Below are 14528 nucleotides of genomic sequence, written 5' to 3' on the forward strand. Positions count from 1 at the left end.
CAGTGTCAGGTGATTAGTTCAAAAGCCTCAGTGTTGTATGGAAAATGTTGAATGGTGCAGCAAAGGACTGCTGGGTTTCCTGATATCAACAGGGTCTTCCAGACCCTGGTTGCTCAATGAAAACGAAAGGTTGAACAGAAGCCAATCATTCTTAGTGTTAAGAGGCTCAAACTTTCAAAGTATTTACATCAGAAGAATCTAGAGCAACAACAGGCCTTGCTTTTGGCTCTGGATTCTGTCATGGTACAGGTTTATATTTTGACTTTTTTTTTAAATAATAAGGTTCTGTTCATCTTAAGAAAATCAACTCTTTCTTTCCTTCCTTCCTGTTGTGTCTATATTTAGATGGGGAACTGTCTAACAGTAAACCAGATGTTGACATGGAAAGTAGCCTAGAAGTGTCTTTTTAAATAATGAATACTCAAACCAAATGATTGAAATTAGACTCTTAACCATATGGAGCTGTTTTCTAGTGTATAAAACAGGCCCTGTTTAACTTAGTAGGGTATTTTTGAATAAAATAAATGAGCCATGTCAGAGAAGGCAGAAAGGAAATAAAAGGGGGTGGGAGTGAGGAAAACTCTTGATACTGTCACTCCAGGATGTTATTGCCTCAAACTTCCTTTCTGGTTGTCGTGGTTTTTAATGGGTTCTCATGGAGAAATCCTCTAAAATTCCACAATGTAGCTGTCTGTGTCCTGCAACAGTCAGATTCTCTCAGATTCTGAGAGCAGCCTTCTGAATTTAGGATTTTTTTATGTGCATTATGGCAGTGCAGCTGGTAACAAAGGAACTTTGAAGGAAAGACACTGGATTCATAAACTGAAGTACACAGTATTCACAGTGAGAAAACTGGCAGTGACAATTGTGATTAGAGTCTGGATCATAGGAAATTGGACTGAAACAAGGGCTTATCTTTTTCTAACCACACATTCAGATCTTTTGTAAATGATGAAGCAATATCCAAAAGCAGGTGTGCCCTAATTTGTGACTCTTAAGGCCATTATGGGAACTTGCACTGGTTTAAATTGCAGTTCCTGGCTCATTTCAACCTCAAATAGTCATGTTAGGTGAAATTAAGCTATGGCATAGAATAGAAGGGAAGCTGGAGAGAACACTTCTGAAAGACATTAATTTACTGTTATTACTATTATTGATTTTTTTTTTTAAAGAGGCATTCAAGTTGTACTTAAGGGGTGGGAGAGACTATTCAGGGATATCAGGAGCCAGACATTACATTAAAAATGAGAGGAACAGTGTGCAGAGTGAGGAGAAGCAAACATGATGGGAGAGGCAGAAATACAGGAGAGTGTTTAGTATCTCAAATTTGAACAGATTCTTCAACAGCCACTGTGGAGTGGATGAAACTGTCCAATGTTCCTTTATTCCCCTGCCAAATGTTACCTCTCTTTCAGAGTGAAGATGATATTAAATCTGAAAATGATGAAGCTGATGATATGCCAGAGATTCAAGACACGGTGCAGTTCATACCAGGCAGTAAATTGCTTTGGAGAATAAATTGTAGGCCACCAAACTCATCACAGGTAACCATTTCAATCACCGTGTGCGTTGCTCTTGCCAGCGACTTATCCAAGGGAACAGTTCCCCTTGGAAGTTCTGTTGTGTTCATTGAGTGTAGGGAATCTAGTGCCACTTTGCCAGAATAACTTGTATGTTATCTTTATTTTACTTTTAAGATGTACAATTTCACCAGTTTTGCTGTGAGTCTCAATGAGCTGGAAAAGGGCATGGAAGCAATTTTGGCTCCCACTGACTGTCGGCTACGTCCGGATATCAGAAATATGGAGAATGGGAACATGGGTATGTGTTTGCTGCAGGAAATATTTCCACATTAATAAGTTTTGAGAGGAATGACCAAAGGGAGGTTGATACAGGAAACACTGTCTTCAGTTTCTCATTCCCAGAGCAGCCTTAACTCTTTTTCATCCTATGTAATGAACATGCGTTTGAACAATGTATAATGTGTGTTCTCTCCCAGAAAAGTCTGGCAGAGCAGATGCATCCCAGGTGGATCCCAGGGCTGCTATCCTGTGTTATGGGGTGTTTGCATGTTTGTTAGCTTGGGGGGGGGAGCTGGCAGACATGCTCAACATGCTCACTTGCTCTGGAGTTTGTCTGGAAAGACATGTGGTGAGCAGACGTGCTCTGTTGCTCTGGTGTTTGTCAGCGAAAACACATGGACAAATAGTGAAAAAAAATCACTCTCTCTGTTATTCCTAATCAGAACTGTTTCCTGCTGTCTCAGTGCAGTGTGTCTGATAGATAAAACACCAAAATTTCAGTTTCAACTCAGACTTTGTAGCAGCAGCTTTTCTGAAATGGCTGTTTTAGGTTTTCTTTACCTGAGTACAGCAAATGCTCTATCTTGCTTAAATGAACTCTACTTCATTTCTCTGCAGTCTTTTCTGTGTCTTCTTAATTTTTGCTCCTGTTTTGCCAAGTAACCAATTTCTCTTGGAATGTTGGCTAGATGTGGCAAGCAAAGAGAAGGAGAGACTAGAGGAGAAACAAAGAGCTGCTCGCAAGGAGCGTGCAAAGGACGAGGTGGAGTGGCACACACGGTAAGGGGGCAGGAGGGTGGGCAGTTGTTTAAGATTGGCATAGTTGGGTATATCCTGCTTGAATGGTTTCTCTTCAGGACAGCATGTGTTTGATTTCCTCCGTGACAGCACAGTTTGTAGTGTCACTTGAAGCATTGCTGGGTCAACAATTAAATATGTAGCTGGAAGCCAAAATTGCTGATAACTCTGTTCTGGACAAATTATCTAATGATAAATGCTGAAACCTGTCATAATTAACTAGTATGGTAATGCTGGGATTTTTTGGTGGGTTTTTGTGTTTGTTTTTTTTTTTTTTTTAACCTACAGAGGTCATATTTTTGTTAGAATTAATAAAATGTTAAGTCTCATCTCTCCTTTAACCAATTCCTGTCCGGCTTTTGGCAGTCAGGTGAGATGTTGTGGCCCTCTAAGGCCTTTTATTTTCACACTTTTTGGATTTCTTGGCTTGGATACTTGAAAAAGTGCTTTTTGAATTGCATATTCAAGTGACTTCTCAGTCACAGAGTGCATCAGGGAGTGATGTGTGATTTGGCTGCTGCTCCCACAAGTTGCTTTTTGCAGCTGCCAGTGCTGTGCAGTCAAGTGTGTGCTCACAGCCAGTCCCTGCAGGTGCTTCCTTCAAAGGCAAGAACTTTGGGATGCTCCTGTGCTTTCATGAAATTCAGAAGAGAAAACATTTTCTTCCCGAAGCCTGGAGGAGCAGCTATGGGCCAATTCCAGTTAATGCCTTTGAAAATCTCTTCCAGAGAGCATAAAATTGTTTTCAGTCAACGTGGCTAAAAAATGAGCAGCTGCTGATGTTCTGTGCAGAGCACAGCTCTGGAGAACAAAACTGTTTCCTCTTTGGATGAATTTACAAAAACGATTGTGTAACTGTTTTGGCATTATTTTAAAGTAAATTAATGTATGTTATATAAACTAGAGTGTCATTGTTAGTTTTATTAAAAATAGGACAGCAATTTTAAAACTAATTTCATTCTCTTTCTTGACTTTATGCAAAAAAAAAAAAAAGATGCCTTACAAGGTGGTGATAATTGTGTAGGAAGTTTAATGCCTTGTTTTTCATGTTCAGAGTATTTCCTGAATAATTTCCTGAGATTTTTTTCTAATAAGAAATACCACTATGTTTTTATAATGTTTTGTGAAAGAGGCAAAGTTGAGTTTTTTCCCCTGTTAATAACTGTTCACTCTGTTTGCTTTTTTTGTTTTCTTGTTTCTCTCCTTTTTCTTTTTCTTTTTTTTCTTTTACAGATGGTTTCATCAAGGCACTAACCCATACACTGGGACTTCAGATTGGCTGTACTCAGGTGGCTATTTTGATAGAAATTTCTCAGACTGTCCAGACATATACTGAAATTACAGAACCAATTGCTCATCTCACCTGGACATTTAGTTACTAGATTTCATTCCAAGCCAGTTCCTGTGGTTTTGTTGACAGCAAAAACCAGCTTTTCTAAGTAAATTTTAACAAAAATTCTATCAGCCAACAATCAATGATTTAATTATCACTAACGTTGGATTGCCAAATATTTAAATACCATTGTGCTCATTCCTTAAAGCTGCACCATGAAATCACCATGTTTTCACTAATTTTCAAAGGGACCTTTGGTTCTCCATCTTCTCCCCTAGTTTCTGTCAGGAGGATATGCTGTATCCGGTAGAGCACATAACATCCTTGAATACTACGTAACTTAAATAAAATAGAGATAATATCCTTGTTACTTAGTACAATAGCGAAGAATCTGAAGTTTTTGGAACTCGGAGCAGGGATGAAAAGCCAATATGGTACCAACAGGATCAAACCCAGTCCTGTCCTACTCCCCGTACGTATGTAGCACTCCCTGGGGACGGGAGCTCCCGGCCCCCCCTCTCAAACAATTCCATAACTGAGAGACTCATGGAAACAAAACCCAACCTGAGCTTCTCACACTGTAGTTGTCTGTTACAGTCTTCACAACTTTGGGACACTGTGAGCATTAAACTGTGTACCTGTGATGAATCCCATAAAGCATACCTTAGGAGAAGAGAAGGGCGCATTCCAAACATGCTTTTTCTGAAGTCAAATGCTGTTCTTAAAAATAGGAGAAGCTTCGGAAGCAATAGCAGGAATGTTGAGGTGGTTACAATGTACAATATATTGCTTGCTACCACTTGGAGGCTTAACTTCTGCACTACCTTTGGCAGCTTTGGCACTGTGTATGCTCCTAGGCTAAACTTTCCTTTGGAAGCACTTCCGTATGTATATCCACACAGGTTCATATTTTTGGGGAAGTTTTGGTTTGCATGTTTTTCATTAATAGGTCATGTCTTTTTTGTATGTTGTGAAAAAGCAGAATCAATTTAAAGCTTTGGCAGAGTTTATACCTATTACAAGTTTCCTGTGAGCACGTGATGTCAAAAAGTGGGATTTTTTGGTTCCATATCAAACCATCGAAGCCATAGAATACTGGAAAATAATCAATTACTGAACTGATGCATTCATTTTCTTTCAAGTGGTACACTTCAGGGGGTAAGGCAGGGAGAGAGGCTTGAAAAATTAGATCCAGTAATTAAAACTAGTCCTAATGTTGCTGCTTCTTTTATGAAAGTTTTTAATTGAGTAACCAGGTGAACATGGAGAGCGGCTGCACTGCTGTGAAGTTTATAGTAATTTAGACATTGCTGGTGTTAAGTGCCAGCAACATGAGGAGTTCAAGAAAGAACTGGTCTGATTTATGTCCAAAACATCTGTGGTTTCATCCAGAGGATAGATTTTTGAAGTGCGTCTCTCCCAGCCACAGGATTAAAAGGCAAAAGAAAACATATTCATAGAGAAACATTTTCCTATCAAATCGTGCATCTAATAATTAGATTAAATTTGGGTGAAATTGGAAAAATAAGAGAAGCTGTAAAACTGCAAGGCAGTAAGGAAGGGCCTGATCTGAACCATACTCATGGGGACATGATTCTGTTGCCAAAGTTTGCGTTGATGCAGGTCCTCAGGACTTAGGAGCTGAGTTGGTGACACAGTGCAGGCAACAGGGTCGTGTTTGTTTCTAGTAAGTGCATAGGCACTTCTAAAAAGACATTGCTGAGCCACATGGAACAGCATAAAAATAGTTTTGATAAAAAAGTGAACTTCAGTGACCGTGCCAGGCACTCTAATCCTTTTCCAAACTTGCTGCAAGCAGGTTAGGAAACCCTTTGTTAGGTGAGGATTGAAAGGATTCATGTATTAGACCAGTTTAACATCTCATGGGAGTTTAAAACTTGCTTAAACTACATGGTATGTTTAATGCTGGATTAGTGTTTTTAAAATAATGCATATAAATAGAAATTGCCTGAATGGAAAAAACTGTACAGTAGTTGCTAACAAGATGTTCTGTTTCTAAGAGGAGGTGTACAGGTTAGCATCCCTCTTGTCTAAGCCATGATTTAAATTCAAAGACCTAAAGCCTTGTCATTATGTGGAAGCATGAAACAATTGTACCAACGTGTTTAATCCAAACTTCAGTAGAGAATCTTCATGGGATATAAAAAGAAACTGGGAACATTTCCAAAGTAAGAAACACTTCATTAGTTACATCTTCACCCCCTTCTCCCCTTCCTTTAGTGTAAAGCTTTTAGTAAAATTTCAGATTAGTTCCAAACCCATTCTTCTAATTTATTGTTCTTCATTGACAACACTTACAGAACCCTTTCCCTGTGCTGCTGACACGGCTGTGCTTGACCAGCCCTGGCATTCCTGATGCTCTCAAAGTCCAAAAGTTTTATTTTCGATGCAGATCTCGCCTCTGTAGTTTACCTGTTGAAACATTAATAACTTTGCACCTTTTGAAAGAATGTCACTTTTATAACTTGATGAAACACTGTATATAAGATAACTGTGTTAGTATATGTTAATACAGCTACGTAGAGAAACCAGCTAGAAAAAAATTATAATAAATACTTAATAAATACCCTTTGGGCCTCTGGATGGTGACAGAGATTTGTGTGAATGCATACAGGTGGGGCAGGAGGATTCTGGCTTTGCTAAGCCAGCACTGGGGCTGTACTTAGATTTCACCGTGATGTTTATTGGATGAAGATGATTTAAATGGGAGCTTGGGACACCTCCAGCCTTGGGTGGAGGTGTCTGACCGTGGTGGGCTCTGTTCCTTAGCACCCTGTGGTGTGTGGGGTGATGGGGGTGTCGAGGACAGGGTTGCAAACCTGTGTGGGGACAGGGAAGGGGCAGCGGGAAGAGCCATGGCAGCGCTCCCAGCACTGGGACCTCACACTGGTGTGACAGCAGAGTGGCCATGGCTGAGCTGGAGCCGGGGAGCGAGGGGACTTCTATTAAAAATGTAATAGAACTGAAAATTAACTTTGTAGTTATGTGTTTGTCTTCGGGGCAACGTCCTGTTGTAAATTGGGAGCAGCTTAGCTTTTCAGACATCTGGCATTTATGTAGTTATTGTTACCTGGACTAACAAGGACAGGAACCATCCACCCTAAATCACCCAGTGAGAACAGAACTAATTAGAAGTATTTATTCTTGTTTATTTATTAAAAACAATTTCCCAGGAAATTTTTTGCTGAAGGCTGCTTTTAAAAAACAAACCCAAGACTCTTCGCCCAGCGACGCTGGGAATACACCAGTGTTGGCCGAGCCCCACATGGAACACCGCTGGCTCCTTGGAAAACACCCGGGATTTGGGTCAGTGATGCAACACTGAAATGCTATGAGGCAACCCAGAGTTTGGGCATGTGCAGGAGAGCTCCTCCATGGAAAGATTTATTTTTGTAACACTTGACGGGTGTGACGGGAATAAAGGTGGTTTTGGAGACGCGCTGTGCTTGGTTGAGGGGATGAGAGGGATGGGGGGGGGGGCCGCCGCCATGTTCCGTGACACAGCAGGGGCGCTCGGTCCCGCCCCCCACGTGATTGACAGCGGCGCGGGCCAATCGCGCGGGACCGCGGCGGCGCGCGCCCCGCGGTGGGCGGGGTTCCGGCGCGCCGGGCAGGAAGAGCCGAGGCGGCGGAGGAGGAGGAGGGAACAGGGGACGGGGAGCGGGGAACGGGGAACAGGTACCGCCGGGACCCCCCGCGACCGCCCGCGCTCGGTGGGGCCGCGCCGGGGGGCTCCTGCCAGCGGCGCCGGGGGGGAGGCGGCGTGGCGGCCTCGAGACGGTCCGGCAGGAGATCGCGGCCTCCGGCCGGGCGGGGGGCGCCGGGGCCAGGCCGGGCTGAGCCCCTACCCCGGCCCCGGCTCCTCTCCGGCTGCGGCGGGGCCGGGCCGGGCTGGGAACGCAGGGCGAGCCCGGGAACGGCCCCACAGTCACGCAGGGCCGCCCGGGCCCGGCATCGCCGTCCGGTCGGTCGGTGGGGACGTGGGGCGGGGGAGCGGGGGCAGAGCCAGGGGGGCACCATGAGGGTCAGTCGGGCGTAGGGCGGCCTGTGAGGCTCTGCTGGGATGCTGGAGCCGCAGTCTGAACATACAGCAGGGCTTCCTGCGCGTCCCTGAGCTTTGAACCGTAATTCGAACCAAAGAAGGAAGCGTCAGGGGACGGCGGTTTCATTTTCTAGTTCCTCAGCACGTAGGCTCACCTTTATTAGTGGAGGTCTGTGGAGCCTCCTGGCTTCATCCAGAGTTCTACTTTAGCTCAGCTGGATCACCCTGGAATTCTGCAGGCAGCAGGACAGATTGCTTTTGTGGAGCCCACCTGATAAAGGTTGAAATTTGATACTAGGAAGAGTGAACGGGAGAAGGTTTCTCATCACACCTGCTGCTCTCTCTCTTTCCAGGATGTCTTCAGGTGCATTATTTCCAAGCCTGGTGCCAGGCTCCCGTGGCTCCTCGAGCAAATACCTGGTGGAATTTCGAGCAGGGAAGATGTCCCTGAAAGGCAGCACTGTAACCCCAGACAAGAGAAAAGGCCTTGTTTACATCCAGCAAACTGATGATTCCCTCATTCACTTCTGCTGGAAGGACAGGACTTCAGGCAACGTGGAGGATGTGAGTACGAGCTTGAGGTGTTTGTTAAGTCATGGCCTGTCTTCTTCTGTTCTGCTGGTATTGCTGAAAGAGCTCCTCCAGGACAAATTAGGGTGAGAATGTCACTGACAGACCTGCACTTCCACGGCCGCTCTGCTTTGAGGAGCAGATGGAAGAAGGTTTGGGAAGGGGGGCGGAGGCCTTTGGGAGGTAAAAAGGAACGTTGGTGTATTTCCTCAAACATTTGTTCCTCCTGCCACATTTTCCAGGATCTGATTATTTTTCCTGACGACTGTGAGTTCAAGAGGGTCCCGCAGTGCACCACGGGCCGTGTGTATGTATTGAAGTTCAAGGCGGGATCAAAACGACTCTTCTTCTGGATGCAGGTTTGTGGGGAGTCAGTGGCAAAGATCTGGGACCAAAATACTCCCAGTTTGACTGGTACCAAGAGCTACTCTCTTGCAGGAGCCGAAGACAGACAAGGATGAGGAGCACTGCCGTAAGGTGAACGAGTATCTCAACAATCCCCCCATGCCGGGGGCGTTGGGTGGCAATGCCAGCGGAGGCCACGAGCTCTCAGCACTCGGAGGTACAGTCCATTCTCTGCTCCTTCATGTCAGAGGCCTTTTTTTTAAAAAAAATTATGTCTAGAATAAGCACTTAGAGTTCCCTAGGAAGACATTCCTGATGGCTGTGGAGGGTGAGTTGGGGACAGTGTTAATACCAGAAGCGTAAACGTGCTTTTTAGCAGAAAAAACTGTGCTGTTAAAATAGGTGCAGGCTGAAAGTTAAGACTGCCAGGAGAAATCTTTTTGTTTCCAGTAGATTCTCTGGAGTCTTACTTCTTTATGAAGCCAAGTTGCATTTATCTTTTATGAAGATCATGAATCAGTAAACACTTGAAACTGTTTTTCCATACAGAATGTGATACCAATTAATCTCCTGCTGTTTGAGCTGGAGTGCTGTGTAAAAAAACCTATGTGAATATGTTGTGTTTCAGAATGTTTTTGTTTTTAGGTGAGGGTGGCTTGCAAAGCCTTCTTGGAAACATGAGCCATAACCAGCTCATGCAGCTGATCGGACCAACGGGCTTAGGAGGACTTGGTAAAATGCTTTAATATCTTTATGCCAAAATGGTATTTTCTCCTGCCAGGTTAAATCTTACCTGACAATATTTTCAAGTAGCGCTATTGATCTCAATAGCGTGAGAAGGCAAGGCCCTGCCTCAGAGATGAGCTCAGGGCAAGAAAGGGTACCTCATTCTACACAGCACTCATCTCAGGGCTTGATCTGCAAGCAGCCTTGGTCTACTCCTTGCTGCACTGATCTTTCTGCTTTTTTTTTCCCCTCCTTTTTTCTACTCCTCTTCCTCCTAAATATTCACTGGAGCAGGGGCTGAAAACCAGGGGTTTGTTCCTGGTGCATGTCCTGGTTACCAAGCTGTGGAGTTGCTAGTGTTGTCTCTGATTCAGTGAATATTTGTGTGCAAAGCAGAGAAAGTTCAAGAGGAAGGTTGGAGCCTGCCGAGCCCACAGCACACCTGGTCAGAGGGGCAAGGCTCAGGTCAGGGCTTTCTCTCCTGGGCTACCCTGGGGAGAGCTCAATCACTGTGCTGGTTTCTGAGGGGCGAGGGATGTGTTGGAGTCCCTGCTGTGGTCTGTTCTCAGTTCTACCGAGCTCCAAGAGCGTTTTCTGAGAGGTCAGACCCTCAAGTGAAAGGCAAAGGCACACAGATGGCAGGGACTGAGGTTCTGTGCTTGAGCTCCGAAGTCCATTTCTGTGGATCTGGCTTGTGTCTTTTTAGCTTTAGATGCAAATTTTGTTGGTGGGATGTTCAGATGCAAATCTCATGTTAGTGTTGGAAGATTCTGGCTTTTTAGGATGTGTTTGGAAAAGTTCTTCCTTCTTGAAGCTTTACATAATCCTGAGACTTTTTCTCTTCTCACCACTTTTTCTCAGTAGCTCTTGTTCCTTCGCCTTTACATCCAGCCATAAGCCAGCTTGACATGAAGGTCACTACTGTAACCAAAGGAGAACCATGTGCTTGCCTCTGCAAACTGTGGTTGTGGTGAATCCCTGGGGGTCATTTCCCCTGGGAGTGTCATCTTCTTCACATCTGGTTTGCATCTCTCAGGGCTCTGCAGAGCTCCAAAGGAGCTCTCTTGCTCATGGGTCACTTCCACTTAGTGAGGACAAACTGAGCAGAGCAGGGTGGTCCAGCCAGGGGTCCTTCACCTGCTGTGCCTGCTGCTCTGGGATGGGTGACAGAAGTGTTGGGACGTGTTTCCATGGGATGGGTCCAGTAGAAGGAGGGACTGGTGGGGCTCACTCTGACCCACAGAGTCTGCAGCTGCAGTTGGCCACAGGTTTGCTTGTTGTTGTCTGTCCTCTGCTCACAGGCAGCTCCCAAGGTGGGTGATGATGCAGGTGCTTGTTGTAGGGATGTGTGTCTAGTAAGTTGTGGCACAAGGAACTGCTGATAGGAAGAGTGTGGGAATTGGAGTGTTTGGCTGATGTGGCTCAGAGGAGTTGCAGGGGGACAGTTGAGTCCCTGACAGCTCCAGGGGGCCCAGCAGCCAGGCCTTTCCCCAGGCTCTTGTTAGCTGAGGTTCTCAGTGCTGCAATAAGTCCTTGCTGGTTGGATGTGTGATGGAGGAGGCTGATTCTGATTTCTTTGGCATAGGGCTGTTGGTTTCCTGCTGGCTGCTCCCCTGGTAGCACTTGCTGTGCAGGGTTTTCCTCACTTGGCCTGCGAAGTGTTTAAGGGCTCAGCTGATTCTGCTGCTGCATCTCTGCGTTAGGTTTGAAGCTGCAAAACCCCAGTGTGTGGGGAAGACAGTGGTGCTGACTCAAAGGTGCCTCTGGGATCTTCTGCTGAGGGCCTTGGCTTGAAAGTTTGGAGAGAAGTTGGATTTTCAGGATAGTAGATAAGAGGAGAGGGTGGTGTTACAATGATTATGTATGTATGGCACAAACTGAAGCAATTTCATCCTTGTGTACACCTAGAAATCGAGTCCTTTTGGAAATGTTCAGGGATGCAAGATCAGAGAACAAGAGCTGATAATTTACAGAAGGGGGTGGGGGGGCCTTAGGCTGGGCTCTTTCATCCCCTCCTCTATTTTAGCAACTAAAAGCCTTTCAGGTACAAGAGCGACCTCTCTAGAGCAGAGAGGTGCAGAAAACCTGAAGGAATAAATGTCTAAACGTGTTTTTGTTTTGTGTTTACGGAAGGTGGGCTGGGTGCGCTGACGGGGCCTGGGCTGGCCAGTCTGCTCGGGAGTGGGGGACCCCCGACCAGCAGTTCATCATCAAGGTAGGAGGCCTGTCTGCCCTGGTTCTGGGGAGGGTTTGTCACGTGAAGCTGCCACTTCTGTGGGAGGAATCCTGGCCTACTGAATGGGGAATACGGTGGAAATTGGGGCTGCTTATTACCTCTCTAAAGTGGGGTAGGGGCTTTTGATACTCTTAAGGGCTTGAAAAGAAGCTTTTCAGGGTACAGGAGGTTTTTGCAGGGGATTAATTCTCCCAATTCTCTTGCCCAGCTCTCGCAGCCAGTCAGCTGCAGTGACTCCATCTTCCACGACTTCTTCCACCCGTGTAACGCCTGCCCCGTCCGTTCCTGCGGCTGCCTCCGTGACCAGTCCCAGCCCCGTTCCCAGCTCGGGTAATGGAACCAGCTCAGCCACAAGCCCAACCCAGCCCATTCAATTGAGTGACCTTCAGAACATTTTAGCTACTATGAATGTGCCATCTGGAGCAGGAGGACAGCAAGGTAACAGTGTTCTGGCCAGACAGCTTTGGATCCAGGAATCCTATGGAGCTGTTTTACTGTCCTGTCCTGTTCCAAACTGGTTTGAAAGGTCTCTTACCATTTTTTTGGTTCTTTTTTTTTAAAATTTTTTAAAATTTTGATGCTGTTCTTGGTGCTTGAAGTCTTATTCTCACTCCAAAACTGAGAAAGGGAGAAAGGATGCTGGCAGTGTGCTAACTATGTTTTAATAATCACACTCGATAATTTGATTTACATGACAAAAACACGTGGGTTTGTGCATAGTCTAATGGCCAACCCTTTATTTTCTCCTAGTGGACCTGGCAGCTGTTCTGACTCCTGAGATAATGGCTCCCATCCTGGCCAACGCTGAAGTTCAGGAAAGATTGATGCCTTACCTTCCCTCAGGGGAATCCCTGCCGCAGACTGCAGAAGAGATCCAGAACACCCTGACGTCTCCTCAGTTCCAGCAGGTAGATAGAGGCCTGGCTGTGGGGGAAAGTGCACTTCTCCTTCCCTCCTGCACCATGCTCCTGATTTTACAGGTGACATTTTTCAGAGTGGGAAGTTGCTCAGTAGAAGTGGAAAGGAGGAGGGACATGGTTTAAAGGAGCACTGGTTCTTCCTTCCTGCAGTCACCCAAAGTCAGATAGGAATGATTTTACTTTTTCTTTTGGAGTTGGGCTTTACCTTTATTATAAATGCTCTCTGGCAAATGACAGGGATAGCAGCACCCTCCCTGTCAAAGAGTGGCTTGAGCAGTCTCCTTAAAAGTAATTTCAAGTGACTGAAGGGAAGAGATGCTCATGTTTACAGCACTGCATCCCTTGTTCCTCTTGAAACACCAGTCCTTAATTCCAGGACACTCTGTGTGATTAAAGCTGGTGTGTTACAGTCCAATGTAAACTAGTTATTTACACAGATTGATTGAAATTTGTCAATTTGCAAAATTTCGGTGGCTTAAATTACTGTTTTTAGTTTAAACTGCAGCAAACCTACATGCAGCCAAGACTCAGAAGTGAGGGATTTGATGGAGTATCTGTTCCCAAGCCAGGTGTGTGGCCACTGTGCCCTGACAGGACCACTCTCCTCCTGGGGTTATTGCCCAGCACCCACCTGATGCTGCAGGAACACGATGCAAACTTTATTTTGATGCTGTTGACTCTGATTCACAGGCTTTGAGCATGTTCAGTGCTGCCTTAGCTTCAGGACAGCTGGGCCCACTAATGAGCCAGTTTGGGTTACCTGCAGAGGCAGTAGATGCAGCAAATAAAGGTGGTAAGTACTGGTGGTGGTGGAGACAGGATGAGGTGGTGCTTTGTTGCGGTTATTTGGCCACTGAGTGTGGAGTGTGATCAGCTTCTATGTGACTGTCCAAAGCTGACTCTGCACTGATTTTTTACAAGGAAAAGGCAGGTATTTTGGGTGTTCCCCAGCAGGCACAGTGAGGTCAGACACAGATTCAGAGAACTGTGAGTTCTGCAGAGATTTGCTGAGCAGCCTTGGCCTTGTTTTCTTTCTAGAGGTGTCACAGTCACCTTGTTCAGGAATGCCTTTTTGTGGGAGTCCTTACTGATTCATCTGAAAACAGCAAACACAGCCCCATAGCTCTGGGGGGTAGGGGGTATCCCTTTTCCCTAATGAGCTTTTAGCATCCCTTCCATTACTGCAGGAATTCTGGTCTTAGGCTGCCCATGCACAGTTCAAGTGTAAAAAGTGCTGGCTGTGTCAGAGAGATCTGGATGTATATTAAGTGTTTAATATTTTTTTTCCTGCTAATTCATACTAAAGCACCTGTTTGCTTTCCAAGTAATGAAGCTTAACCTCATGTGGACAATAATGTCTGGCCCAGAAAATGCAAAGTTCAGTAACCAGTATGTTTAATTTCCAGATGTGGAAGCCTTTGCCAAAGCCATGCAGAACAGTGTCAAGTCAGAGCAAAAGGAAGGAGACTCTAAGGACAAGAAAGATGAAGAGGAAGATATGAGTTTAGATTAAGTTATTTGCTCTTCCTTACAGATATTCCTAGATACTAACTTAAACAACTGCAGTAGGATTACTAACTTCATATTATGCTTCTATAAATCTACAAATAAAGGAATTTTCTTTATCTGCCATACTGTTCTTTCCAATCTGTACACTAGTCCCTATTGTGTTGCTTCCTGAGATGCTGATTATCCCTGTTCCAGCTCATCAGCCTCATCCTTATTCTTCCCCAGT

The 14528-nt window shown here is 45.2% G+C and overlaps 2 protein-coding genes across 5 annotated transcripts in view; both read left to right on the top strand.

The window, feature by feature from the left end:
• OSBPL2 (oxysterol binding protein like 2) overlaps positions 1-6543 on the top strand; it is a 35192-nt gene extending 28649 nt beyond the window's left edge. For both annotated transcript variants that reach the window (XM_051803493.1, XM_051803494.1), the window contains 4 exons: positions 1416-1544; positions 1698-1821; positions 2492-2582; positions 3834-6543. In XM_051803493.1, the coding sequence (XP_051659453.1) occupies positions 1416-1544; positions 1698-1821; positions 2492-2582; positions 3834-3936 (447 nt within the window). In that variant the 3' untranslated portion in view covers positions 3937-6543. The remainder of the gene's footprint in view (positions 1-1415; positions 1545-1697; positions 1822-2491; positions 2583-3833) is intronic.
• Positions 6544-7524: 981 nt separating this feature from the next.
• ADRM1 (ADRM1 26S proteasome ubiquitin receptor) lies at positions 7525-14425 on the top strand. Of its 3 annotated transcripts, none has more exons than XM_051803496.1 (10): positions 7525-7632; positions 8350-8560; positions 8809-8925; positions 9005-9128; positions 9557-9643; positions 11771-11852; positions 12082-12311; positions 12624-12781; positions 13484-13586; positions 14200-14425. In XM_051803496.1, exons 2-10 carry the CDS (start codon positions 8351-8353, stop codon positions 14304-14306), a joined length of 1218 nt encoding a protein of 405 aa, XP_051659456.1. In that variant the 5' UTR covers positions 7525-7632; position 8350; the 3' UTR covers positions 14307-14425. The 3 variants fall into 3 exon arrangements, with proteins under 3 accessions (XP_051659456.1, XP_051659458.1, XP_051659457.1); XM_051803498.1 differs by having other exon boundaries at positions 12082-12203; XM_051803497.1 differs by lacking the exon at positions 9557-9643.
• Positions 14426-14528: the final 103 nt, after the last annotated feature.

Source organism: Manacus candei, unplaced genomic scaffold (genome assembly GCF_025592945.1).
Source record: "Manacus candei isolate 608988 ecotype Guabito, Panama unplaced genomic scaffold, ASM2559294v1 h1tg000057l, whole genome shotgun sequence".
Lineage (NCBI taxonomy): Eukaryota > Metazoa > Chordata > Aves > Passeriformes > Pipridae > Manacus > Manacus candei.